This window comes from Aptenodytes patagonicus, chromosome 12 (assembly GCF_965638725.1).
Source record: "Aptenodytes patagonicus chromosome 12, bAptPat1.pri.cur, whole genome shotgun sequence".
NCBI classification, from domain to species: Eukaryota; Metazoa; Chordata; class Aves; order Sphenisciformes; family Spheniscidae; genus Aptenodytes; species Aptenodytes patagonicus.
In genome coordinates this window covers 10,199,481-10,212,776 of record NC_134960.1, presented here as the reverse complement: position 1 = coordinate 10,212,776, position 13,296 = coordinate 10,199,481, and the positions used below count along the sequence as shown (strand labels likewise).

The window sequence follows — 13,296 nt, the reverse complement described above, 5'->3', positions numbered from 1 at the left end:
CCTATTGCACCCTATCCCTCAGAAAGAAAATCCCTTGTTGCCACTTTACTTACAAGATCTTTCTTAAAAAGCAAACCATCATTCATCCCAAATCCCAGAGGTTCCTGGTTTTCTTCCCATAAATGAAAGCAAGCACCTTCATTCGTCTTTTCCAAACGTTGTTTCTCATATGAATTTTTGCTAGTTTTTTTTCGCGGATAAGGTGAGATCCGGGAACGTGTTTTTGTCTGATGCTCTACTTGCTCCTGTTCTGCATTGCCTCGTCCTGTGGTTTCACATGGAAAGAAAACTTTGCCTGGGGATGTGATACACTGATGTTTCTTGGGGCAGTTAATGGGCAGAGCAATGCCTCCAGGTTGCTGTGACAGCGATGGACTGGCACCTCCAGGAACAGCCGCTTTCTCTCTCATACATGTCATTATCTGTGTATAAGCTTCTGCACATCTAGCAGCTCACCCTGTCCTGAGCTTGCATGAAGTAGGTCCCAGATCCTGGCTGAAAGGGCTGTGGAGCCACAGGCTGATGGGGATCTCACTCACAGACCTGGGGCTGGTCCAAAAGCCCCGAGTCCAAGGCTTTGGCCATTTACTCAAGGAAATTCTTCCTCGGTTACCTACTACTCCAGATAGAGCTCAGAAAAATCGTTATTCCAGTCCTGCTGACCTCTGATCAAGAGCATAAAAGGAAACTATCATTCATTTACAGCCAGTCCTCCCCAAAACGTACAAACTTGGTGTGTTACTTACCAAGAGGAGGGAGATGTAAACATCGACAGTTAATTACCCTCTTGTCAAGAACACTTTGTGGTCTATAGACATGTCTGTCAATCTTACAAAACAGAACTGAAGGGAGTGAGCACTGAAGGCATGTTCCTATGATAAATTAATGAGACTTGGCAGCTCACTGTGAAGAGATGATCCCTGTGCTTCATGGGAGACTGTAACCTGTCTCCCCAGCCAGCCCTGCCATAGCCTTTGTACTGTAGTTGTATCCAGGATGCTTATTCCTCTGTAAACAAGCTCTTGAATGCAGCTGTCCAGGGATCAAATTATCTTCCTTGAGGCCTTTGTATTCCTCTCTGCTGCTCGGTAGCATGCAGCAATTGCTCATCCCAATCATACTGAATTACTTTTCCCAGCCCTGCTAGTTAGTCAATTAAAATATCTTACTTCTGCCTATAAGCGTCTCTTGGCAATGACACTCTTTGGTGGCTTGCGTAGCTGTCTGAAACCCAAGGGACACAGCCATGATCCCCCTGCTGTGTGCTATTCTGATGACGCGCGTGCTGCTAGATGACTGGTAGCTTGAAAATGCCTCATCTGCTGTCCTTTGGAGATGTGTTCAACTGTTCCCCTGGTTTATGTAACCTCAAAGCAATTTGCTTTCATGGCAGAACATGCTTATTTGTTCTATTTTAACTGTGCATTGAGCTATAAATAATGTCTCCTTGCAGATAAGAATCTAATAAATTTTTTTTTTTTTTTCTGCCTTTGGAAGATTTTCTCCTGACCCCAGCTGCTGAAGGAGACTTTCCCAGCCTTAGCGGTGAAGTTGCCAGATTGACTTTCTCCTGCCAGGCAGCCATGAACGGTGTCAATCCCAGGTCGGCTGCTACTTCCCTGCAGCCACCTCCTCATTGTTCCTGCTTGGGCTGTGGCAAAGATGAAATGAGCACTCAGTGATGCACAGGAGAGATCACTGAAGTCTCAGGAAAACTGATTAAACCAATGATTTCCTCTTCCTCTGACCAGCTGCAGGATAACATCTCCTGCATTACCTCCAAACCACCTTCCCTGCAGTATGTTCACTTCAAAGAGCAATAGCCTGGGCTGTTGTCCAGCCAAATGTTCTGCTGTTTAGCGCCTCCTTTTTCTGCTGCTCATTCTAGCGTTTTCCTGCTTTCATGTGAGTAACTCTTGGCCTGTGCAGTGGAGCCCTGACCTGATGTCCTCATCATCCAGAAACTGCCCAGAGCTGGAGCACAGCACGAGCTGGTGAGGCGAGAAGTGAAGGTATGTTCTCAGAGCTAATGCTGCTGAGACCTGCGTCTGGTCCAGGCTGCAGCACAGCAGTGAAGTGGCCACTATTTTGGCAGCTGATTTTCTGTGGTGCTGTAGGTTCGAATGCTGATGCTCTTCTGGGGAAGTGTTGTGATGGCAGGGGTCTGGGCTGTTGCAGAAGTGGAGAGACTTTGAAATCATTGAGAGCTAATAATGTTCTCAATTTTGAATAGTTTAGTGTGGTGGCTTTTTTTAACAATGATTACAATCTACTCTCAAGTTACTGGTCATCCCCCGTTAAAAAGTACCGGGAGCTATTTCTACCACTGACCTTTGCTAAAGGGTCATAGGTTGTAAGAAAACTCTGAGGCTGCTCTCCTGGGTCATGGAGAAGTATTATGTTCCTTCATTAATAAAAACTAGCCATAGGAGAGGGCATTATGTAAGTACCATGTACATGAATAATTCAGGTTGGAAGAGCTGTCTAGAGGTCTCTAGCCCAACCCCTCCTCAAAGCAAGGCCAAAGTCAAAGTCAGCTCAGGGTGCTCAAGGCCTTCATTGTTCAGCTGGGCTTTCAGTATCACCAAGGAAGAACATGCATGACCTCTCTGGTTCCTGTGCCACTGCTTGATCGCCCTCATGGCGAAGAATAATTCCTCATATTCGGTCAGAATTTAATCCATTTGTTGTGCAGCTCTGAGAAGACTTTGGCTCTGTCTTCTCTATAACCCCATCAGGGAGCTGCAGATAGCAATGCGATCCCCCATAGCCATCTCTTCTCCAGGCTGAAGAAGCCTAGCTCCAGCTTACCCCGAATGTCCTGTGCTCTAGCCCCTGACCAGCCTGGTGGCCTCTGCTGGACTCGTTCCCATGTGTCAACATCTGTTCTTGCAGTGGGGCCAAGTACATTTAATCCATTGCATAAGTAATGTGAAACCATGTTAGCCTTCACCTGCAGGGTACAAAGTTCTGCACATGGTTGTATTAGTTCAGGAAAACATTCACCGGGATTACCTGAATCAAGCTCTGTGTATTAAGTTCATAAACACAATGGATATGTTTTCACATCGATATGTTTTTAATCATATCAGTGACTTTTTATTTGCTTTATTGCTTAGTTCAAACGGTGCCTTTAGGCACTAGGTGAGAGGGAGATCTTCCATTTGTTCTGTATTGGTTTCTCTGAGCCAGGTGTGTGGCTCAGTACAAATAGTTATTGGCCACACTTGGCCAAGAGAAAGACAAAGATGGCAACTGCAGTCTGAATTGTATTTAGCAGGCATTTTGGAGTGATTAGAGGCAATTTCGTGAAACAACTACAACTAATTATTGTTATTTCCCACTTTTACAACAGCTATTTGTTAATTAAATAATGTGACAAAACCCAGGAATTTTTGGAAAAGTGTATTAAATAATTTGTCATTCATTTATCAGTGTATTACTTACACTGAGAAGTCACATATCCACTAAGAAAATTTCCCAATGTCAGTTTTGATTCTTCCAGAGAACATGAAATCGATACTGGCAAAAACTGTAATGGGAAATGTAAACCAAGAAATTCCTTGGGTAAGTGAGAGAGGATGTTGTATAATGGCCAAATCCTGCCCTGGTGTCAGCCTGCAGACCCTCTGGTGCTCAGGACCATAACATGTGGTACCCCGAGATGTGGCACTGCCTTCACTTACTTGCAGATCTCTGCCCTCGTGCTGGCTTCTGCACACAGGAGGATTTTCCTTTAGCCAAATGGTCATTAGCCATATGCTGCATCTGACTTCTAGGATTAGAAGACCGTAATGAAGTGGATTACAGCATGAGATCAGTGGCAGGACTGCAGACCAAATCCTCTTTCTAACTGTTCTTCCGGGAGTAGCTAAGAACGGAGCAACCTGTCCTACAGCATGAGCTTAGCCAGCTGTGGGATTTTTCCACGCTGTTATCAGAGGCAGGATAATCTGGAGCTGTAACCCCGGGTGGCGAGGCTGTGGATGTTGGCTAGCTGGAGGCTGTGCGTGAGTCTGAAACCTGGTGATTTCTGGGTGTCATTTTTGTGGCTTGCCTAGAGGGGGTACCTGAGCAGCTCAGGGGAGACTGCTGTTCCCCAGTCAGCACTCAATTGTCACAGACTTGAGTCTCCCTAGAGTGTCTGTAGGTGAGAATGAAGGAACGGATCTGCTGAACATCAGATGGGCGTTGTGGCGGTCGGAGGAAATCTGGGTTGCTCGGGGCCAGTAAGTGTCAGACCCAGCGCTGAACCCAGCACTTGCAGTGGAAAATTTCTCTATGGTGTATACAGGCAACACACGCCAGCCTTTGGCAGGAAGGTGCTCTCCGCCCATCAGGAGAGAGGTCGGTCCTGCCTAGAAGACAGCACTGTCCGGGGCAGGGAGCAGTCTTGAGCAGCAGCATGTGGGCACCAGGCAGGAGGCAACCTGTGAAAAGCTGCCAGGTCGGGGCTGGGAAGGCTGGTGAGGATGATTCGCAGCGGTCTCACTGCCTGGCTGGAAAAGGCAGTGGCAAAATTCGTATTTGACCCAAAAAGATGTACCTCCTTCCAACTGTGCAGAGACTGTACGTGTGAACTGATGAAGGCAACAAGCACGGCATGTGACAGCAGCCTCAGTGTGCTCCTGTACACGCTCAGGGAAAAGTATTTGGCTTCCAGAGACGCCATCCGCAAGGCACATTAGGGCAATACATCTTGAAGATGTGCCAAATCTGCCTGAAATATTCATGCATGCTCCCTGTAATTTATAGAAACAAACCCAGCAGCATAATTATTTTAATGCTTCTCCCTGTGAAGAAACCCATCTCTTAGGTGAAAATGTTACCTATGTATCCACACAGCCATGCTGCGGCCTTCATAACATGCCAGTGCTGAGGATAGGTGATTCCATGCACTATACAATTTATACTTTTAAGGATCAGAGTATACCCTTTAGACCACTGTGATGTATCAGACACCAACATAATTGCTTGGGCTAACTTTCAATGATTTCAGCTGAATTTCATTTGATTAATAGGTGGTGCCTTGTTTGTTCAAGGGAACATCTGTAAAGCATCTTTTGCTCTGCAGCTCCCACGGTGCTGAAGTCTATCCTAAGCACAGTGCTTAGTTCCCATGACTAAAAAAACCCAGGTACGCTTGCCATTTCAGACCTGTGAAAGGGATCATGGCGAGAAACTTAGGTTAAAGGCAGAACCCACTCCTGCAAAATTACACCAACTAAACCAGCAGAGGTCCAGATCTCCTAGGAAGGAGCAATTTGGAGATGGCACAAAGGCTGGAGGTGTGAGACGGACAGGAAAATTGGGGCAGGCTTTATGTTTTAAGCATCATTTTCTAAAATATCAGTAGGGGGAAAGGACCTACTGTACTTTCAAGCGTAGTTGGTGCAATGTAAATAGGTTGCCAAACCTTCAGTGTCTTTTGTTCTTAAGATGGCTTGGCGGAACACTTTGAATTGGTCGGTGTGTTTAATTGTGACTAGGTCTGTAAATAAGTGCTCCCTGCTGAGAAGGTTCAAGTGACATTTTTAGTGGCATTTGACAAAATTTAACCTGCTTTCAAGTCTTCTACTGAACTCTTCTATACCCAGGCAGTGAAACTGTCAAGAAGCCCTTTCTTTTATCAAACCAGTGCGAAATACCATTTAGGTATTTAGCTTCACAGGTTAGAGACAGTCCTGCCAGACTCGCCTGACAAAGCTTAACCAGTTCTGTTGATGGCAAAGTGTTCATACCTAGTGGTGAGTATTTGGGAACGCGGAAAAAAAAACCCATCCAAAACCGGAGACTCTCAGCCTGATCTGCAAACAGGATAGTACTGCATGCTCTGCCTAAGCTGCTCCCTGATGGGAGATGTTGCTCTGCAGAGACTAATGAAGGACCTGCTGTTTACTCCCCTCAATATTTTGTGCTCCTTACATTTCTACCAGAATCCTAAAGAGGTTTCTTTTGTCTAAAAGGCTGTTTGTTTGGTTTTGACCACTGAGAACATGTGATACTTGTCTCAAGCTATTAACCAGATGTCCAGCCAAAATCAATTGCCTAGCAGATGCAGACCATTACCTGGAAGTCAAGACCTCAATAAATATTACCAGCCTCATTGTACTGGTGACAGATTCTGCTGGTTGTTTTATGTTACAGTTGAACAGTTTAGACATTGCATTTGTATATATTTGCAGTTGGCCTTGGAGAGACCATCTCACGAGCAGAGTGGGCAGCCTGCAGACTCAAGAAATACTTCCACCATGACCACGGCAGGTGTTTTTGTGCTCCTCTCCTTTGCGCTTTGCTGCTTCCCAGGTGAGTAACACTCAAGGTGCCGCAGAGGCTTCATGTCTGAGTCCTGGCTGTCTTTAAAAGGATAAGATAGTGGCTTCAAAGAGAGAAAATCTTCTCCTACAAAGAGCTAGGCTGCCTCGGTATGTTGGCATCGCATAGGATGCAGGAGCAGATTTCAGGGCAGTCTTAATGGATCACTGTTGTAGCTGGTTGTCTGTCACAAATACAAATAACTGCAAGTGGAGTTCTGTGCTGGTAACTAGTGCTGCTACACTTCTTACACTGTTGTTTTAACACTGTTACACTGCTTACACTTGTTGTTGTACAATTACAGCAAATGGATAAATACTTGAAACAGGGTCGTAACGAGGTGGTCAGACCTCCAGTAACTAGTCACGAAAATATTGTAATGGCACAAGCAAGTTCTTTGCAGGAGCCTGGCACTTTCCTGCAATACTTTTGCTGCTAATGGGGAAACAAGAGATGAAAACAAGCCAGAGTCTGATGTTCTCGCTGCATATTTACATCTGATGAAATTACAAAGTCAAAGACAATTTTTTTCTTCACACTCAGCTTCTTTAAAATGCATATTCCTGACAGCAGATGCTGTATGTATTTGCTTATCCTGTAGGTAACTATTTGCATTTATCTGTATTGACTCAGGTTTCTTTTCAGATATGTAACAACAGCTCTTTAGGGTCAAAACAGATGTGTAAAAGATAAGGAAGGAAAAGCTGTTCTATTTTCAATTAATAAGTCTACCTATCTCAAAATAAAAAAGAATAAAACTATTCAAAAACATGTTTCATCACAGCCAGCAATAAGCAACACTATTATCCTTATCAACATAGAAAAAAAAATTCATACATAGTTTATTTAGTTCAGGAAACCAACCGCTGGAAATCATTCAGTTTGGTCCTGCGTATAGGAATTTTACATCCAGATTTCCAGTTTTAACTGAGGTCTTATAATATTGGCTTTGTTTCACACTTTCTGCCTCTCTTTTCTTTTCCAGATGCTGTCTTTGGGGTTGAGGTGAGTGGAAGATTTCTTTCTGTCACTTTTCTCAGGTATGTGGCCTGGTAAAGACATAACCAAAGGAATAGGAAAAATCTCAGGCCTGTAGATGCTTAGCTGTTTTTCACCTAGGGTGACATTAGTGTCATTGTAATCAGATTCTACAGTGTAAAAATTAAACTATACTGTTCTTGGCTCTGCATCTATGCTGTATGTTAATAATGTAGTAGTAGTGATACAAAATTTTTGGATGAATTCATTTTTCACCAACTTTAAACTGGTCTGAGCTTTAAGCAGGTCATATATGACTGTCTCTAAACTGATAGCAATATACTGTGGAATCAGAACCTACCTGAAGGCAACCTACTGAAAGAATAAAATACTATGAGACACTCCAGCTTCCACACACCAGGTCATTAGTCTTGCTCCGCTGAAAAAAACCAAAACAGAACACGATCAGTGTGTTGAGAATGAAAGACTAATAACAGAAGTGCACTGGAGGGGCCACAAGAATATAAGAACGAGGGACCAAGGGATAGTCTTTGTAAAAATGATGCCAAATGAGCATGAGAGGCCACCACTGTTTACCCCATCTTGGGGGGATACATGGCTATAGCATCAGAGATGCATGGTCTCTGCAGGAAGGATTCACCTGTTACCGGATTGACCCACCAGCACAAGTTTGTGCTGTGGTAGTGAAAAACCAACTGCAGGTTGTATCTGGTCACTGTCTCAAGCAAAATGAGAGTTGTGAACATAAAATATTTTCTCCACCCTGTTGCTGCATGTTCTTTTGGCAGGTGGACTGCAGTACATATCCCAACACTACAAATGAGGAAGGCAAAGAGGTGTTGGTCTGCACCAAGATCCTCAGCCCCATCTGCGGTACCGATGGAGTCACCTACAGCAATGAGTGCCTGCTCTGTGCCTACAACATGTATGTACTGCATAGGATATTTCAGGCAGCAATGCTTAGGACTCCTGGCAGCACCACTTTTCAACAAACAGTGATCTGTCATATGTCACTTGGGTCAATTCCTTCAAAATGAGCTTGGGTATCACTGCGTGGCACTCTGTTGCCTAGACATCGCTTTAGTCACCGTGTGTCTCTTTTGCTGGTGTAATTTATTCAGGTTTTTCTTCTCCAGCTCAAGGATCAGCCAGATGACAGCCCCTAGGGCACATCTCATCACAGCAAAGCAGAGCAAAAGGATGGAGAGATGCTCTGCTCTGAACTGCCCAAAATGGTCCTAAAGCTCTCAGGGTCTTTACATCCCTGCCAGCCACTCAGTGCTAGCTGGTCAGGGAGGATGGCACTACCTTCTCAAAAAATATGTGTAAGCCTGACTGATAAAGAGCCAGCTTTCCCTTGTATTAGTTACATATTTCCAGCACCTAGGATGTAGCAAGACATCTTTGCTGAACTTCCTAACATTTGCCTTTCCTTCTCCAGAGAATATGGAACCAATGTCAGCAAAGACCATGATGGAGAATGCAAGGAAGTTGTCCCTGTAAGTGAAACCAAGGGCAAAACAAGGGGCATGTCCCACTTCTGAGGGACGAAGCTGCTTATTGACTCCCCCAAAAAATAATTCAAACACTAAATAAGAGGACATATGAGATGTCAGAATCTTGCATTGGTCATCTTCAAGTGAACTGTCATCATAGTGACACACAAAAAAGCATTTTTCCTGCTGTGGTGGTATCCTAGGTGGCCAAACAGACACACTCACCAGATCTACTTGCTTCCTATAAGTAAGCCTTCACCAGTGCTTTGTTGTGTGTTCCTTCAACAGGTGGACTGCAGTAGATACCCCAACACGACAAACGAGGAAGGCAAAGTGGTGTTGCGCTGCAACAAAGACCTCAGCCCCGTCTGCGGTACCGATGGGGTCACCTATGACAATGAGTGCCTGATGTGTGCCCGTAACCTGTGAGTACTGTGTGTGCAGAGCTCTCCTGTGAGGGACAACGAGTGCTTAGCACTCCTAGCAGCTGCTCTTCTGAATATCGGGACTTCTACCAAGGCCTTTTCTGTAAGGCACTTGGACTTTGACCCTCCTCTTTCCCTGGTAACTAGACCCTGTTTTCCTTTGTGTTTAGAAGGAAAACTGTGCCTTTGATCTAGAAAGAGAAGTAGAGGGCTGGGTGGGGATCTAACACAGGACAGAATGTTTCTCTTAACTAAGTTAAAAGGGTCTATGTGGCAGATGCTGCCTTGCAGAGAACAGCAACTAACGTAAGGTGCATCTACATTGTCACACAACCTAGCTCCTAGTTCACCCTAACACCCTAGACCCTCCCTTGTCCTTTGCATGATGCTGTAAAACAGCACTCCAGCAGGCTGTGGTACCACCTGAGCTGGTATCTAGAGCCATGTGGACACAGCCCAAGCTGGACGTCTCCTGTATCCCGTACATTGTACCTGAGGCTGATCAGTATTGCTGGGACATTCAGCAGAGCAGGTTGCTCACAGAGCTTCCTAACACAGGTGTCTTCCCTTCCCAGAGAGCCTGGAGCCATTGTTGGCAAGAAGTATGATGGTGAATGTAAGAAGGAAATTGCTACAGTAAGTGAACTGCGTGATGAGGGATGGGGTTTCAGTCCCACTGATGTCGGGGGAAGCACAGACAGTGTTTGCAGCAGCACCCAGACCAGCAGGATCCTACAGGAGTGTAACTGCTGCTGTGCTTCAGCACAAGGAAGATTTTGCTTTCTCCACGCATAATACACATTATCCGCGCTAATGTCAGAAAAGGGAGAGGGTGACTGCACAGGAAGGGATCAGTAAAAGAGTAGTAGCAGAAATAATCCATCAGGGCAGAACTGAGAATAAGAACAGAGAATGGCTTTTGGGGTCAGACCAATGGTCCATCAAGCCCATGATGGCTTGATACAGAGTCTGCTCTTAGTAGGGGTCATAAGGATTGTGTAGGAGAGAGTAAGAGTAGAGTGAGTATGTGTGGGACTTCTACTCTTCCAACCTCCAGCTATTTTCAGGTGATGGACCTCAGCTAGGTGCGATTTCTGTGTAGTCAGTAGGCCTCGATGGATTTCTCCTCCATGAAATTCCTCAACCTCTTCCTGGACCCATATATATTTTTTGCACTACGATACCTCTCAGCAAGTGTAGCACCCACTGCACAAAGAAACAAAATCCCACTCTCACAGTATCTAGCTAAGTGCTGATCTTCCCGCTTTAAGACTACGGGAGGGATACTGGACCCTTACACAGGCATCAGCACCTACACTTCTCCAGACACCAGTGTTTTTCCATTTAATTTCCTGGCCAGGTTGGGAACACGGTGCAGTGTGATCGCGAGCATGGCACGTTCACCGAGTGAACTGCTGCTGCTTAGAAATGCTGTGGTCAGGTTATGATATACATCTCTTCAAAGAGGAAATTATGATCTATTTTCATACTATTAAATTCTTCTGGCATAAGAGAAACTGACACCTCAGTTTATATCAGATTGTGCAAGGAAGTTAATTACTTTTAGTTAGATTGTTATCATTAGCACTGCAGCTGTAGCTAGGGGTTCAAGCCCTTCTGCATTGACTCCTTCATATCCTTCATATTAGACTTTTTTTTTTTTGCAGGTTGACTGCAGTGACTACCCTAAACCTGTTTGCTCGCTTGAGTACATGCCTCTCTGTGGCTCTGACAGCAAAACATACAGCAATAAGTGTAACTTCTGCAATGCAGTCGTGTATGTACAAACATGAATCACATTCGTGTTATTGGTTGCCTCCTGTAGGCACAAGTTTGCACAGTTGCCGCTTTCTTGTTTGCTGACCAGTGTTGATTAGGGATTTGGGGCAGGAGAGAAGACCAGTCATCCTGCCAACCATTCATTTTTTTTCATTAGAGCATACGAAGAGCTACGTCTGGTTTGTTAGTGCAAATGGTTTGAAGACCATTAAACATAATGGAGTTTTTCTTGCATGTTGCAAAGAAAATTAAATTTGAAGTTTCATTATAGTTCCCAAAAATATTTTCAGTCTTAAGAATGGGTTAAATCATTTCACTCGTCTCTTAATAATCAAATAGCTAATGGGACTCTGAGTCTGCAAGTTCTTCGGCTCTGGGGCAGGATCCTGTCTGATGCCTTCTCTAGGAGCCAAGCAAAAGGACAGATTATAGCAGGCAGGACTCTGTCTAATCCATTTTTTCCTCTCGTCACTTTCAGGGACAGCAATGGGACTCTCATTTTAAGCCATTTTGGAAAATGCTGAGTATCGGTGCTGAGAGAATTCACCACAGGATCCCCAGTGGCAAATCCCAGCTAACGATCTCACCTCAGTTCATCTTGCCCTCTGGGGAACTCAGCTCACTCCTGATTTTCTTTCTCAATAAACTAAATCAGCAACATTTCTTTGTCTTGTTTCATGTGTTGTCTGATGAAACATTTTCTTCTGATTTGTTGAATGATGATGCCAGGCTGAATAAGTGCTCATAGCTCTGGGATATAAGAACAACGTCTTGCTCCCCTCCCTCTCATAAAAGGCAGAAAATTAAATACAGATGCATAAGCCTCAGATCTGTGTGACTTTGCACATAAATGATAGTCAGCCTATGTTAGTGTTCAGACCCTTTTAGACATTTGACATTGTGAAGGGCTGAAGTACTGCTCTGAAGCGATGATGCTAGCTGATCTCTCCCAAGGTATTTCTGGTGCACTCTCCCTGTGCCGGCGTCATCAGCAAAACCCGTTCAGACTGCGGTGGTGTCTGCACCAAGAGCTCATCCCCGGTCCTCACCTGAAGCATAGCACTCTGCAAGGGCAGTCTGTTAGCAAAGCTCGTATTTTTCAGACATGAGTGGGCCCTGACTATTTGTCTAGGCCCTCCAAATAACTTATTTCTAGGTTTTTCTCATCTTGAAATCATCCTTTAACAACCTCCAAGTGATTTAAGATAAATGTCCTCCTAGGGATGGTTCCTACTCCTGCATAGTTGTCTTCTCTCTTAGTCTTTAATGACATACTACTCTTTGCCAGCCCAAGGAGTATTTCAGCAGTGTTTCACAATCCAAGGACAAAGTATCCTTCTGTTTTTTGAGAATGTGACCTGTCATTGGCATATTGTCCCTGAAATTTATTTTGCTTTTGTCCTCTGTTGGAGTATTGAATTAGTGGGTTTTTGATCCGCACAAGAGAAACATAAATAAATTAGGCGTATCCCTTCTAAAAAGTAATATCTCCCATATGCATTTCTTCTGGGAACCAAAGGGAGAGGGGTGCTTGTTTTCCTTGATGGAATGAGGCTGTCCAAAGAAGCGATGCTTTGGTGGTAAAACAAAGGATTTATGTTGAGATGGGCAGATGGATGAAGCAGCGATTTCCAGATCGGGTTCAACTTTTCTAGGATCCAGACTAGGGTCTCACATCATCATGTCATCATCAGACTATCAGTCCGTTACTGCAAATCTAACCCACAATGCTAATGGCTTTTAGGGGAAATAACAATTGTAAATTCTTTGCATATGCCCATAAAAGTTGCTCCATCTCTTGTCCAGTCCAAGGACTCCCTTCAGTGTCTGGAACACCCCCTTGCTTGCCTTCCCAGTTCACTGCTTTCCCGGTTTCACTATAACTTAATGATGCTTTACTGGGATGAAGCATGAAAATAAAAGTAGAGACTTTCCACTCTGGAAGTGGTTCATTCAATGTTTTGCTTGTGAAAAAGCACTGCACGTAAATAGGCACTGATAGGTGCACACAGAGAAAATATGACAGCAGTTGCTGCTTAGGTTTGTACAGTTGCTCTTTTGCCCGCAGGAATTTTCTATGGTCCTTCAGAAGGAACCTGTCACATATTTCACTTGAAATAATGACACAGAGGGTGTATCTAACATATCTAAACTTCTTGTGACTCCTGTTGATGACGAAGCATTCTTCCTGGCTTACAGCATGGCTTATCTCTGTTGAGATTGCCACCCCAACAAAACACCAGGAACGTTCCTTCAGAATAAGGGTGGATAAGCCAAATATT

General features: G+C 44.4%; 1 protein-coding gene across 1 annotated transcript; it reads left to right on the top strand.

Moving 5' to 3' along the window:
• The first annotated feature begins 1,934 nt into the window (after nt 1-1,934).
• On the top strand, nt 1,935-11,674 carry LOC143165889 (ovomucoid-like). The gene is made up of 9 exons (XM_076349719.1): nt 1,935-2,012; nt 6,186-6,306; nt 7,301-7,320; nt 8,103-8,239; nt 8,756-8,813; nt 9,099-9,235; nt 9,811-9,871; nt 10,903-11,012; nt 11,493-11,674. Exons 2-9 carry the CDS (start codon nt 6,252-6,254, stop codon nt 11,536-11,538), a joined length of 624 nt encoding a protein of 207 aa, XP_076205834.1. The 5' UTR covers nt 1,935-2,012; nt 6,186-6,251; the 3' UTR covers nt 11,539-11,674.
• Nucleotides 11,675-13,296: the final 1,622 nt, after the last annotated feature.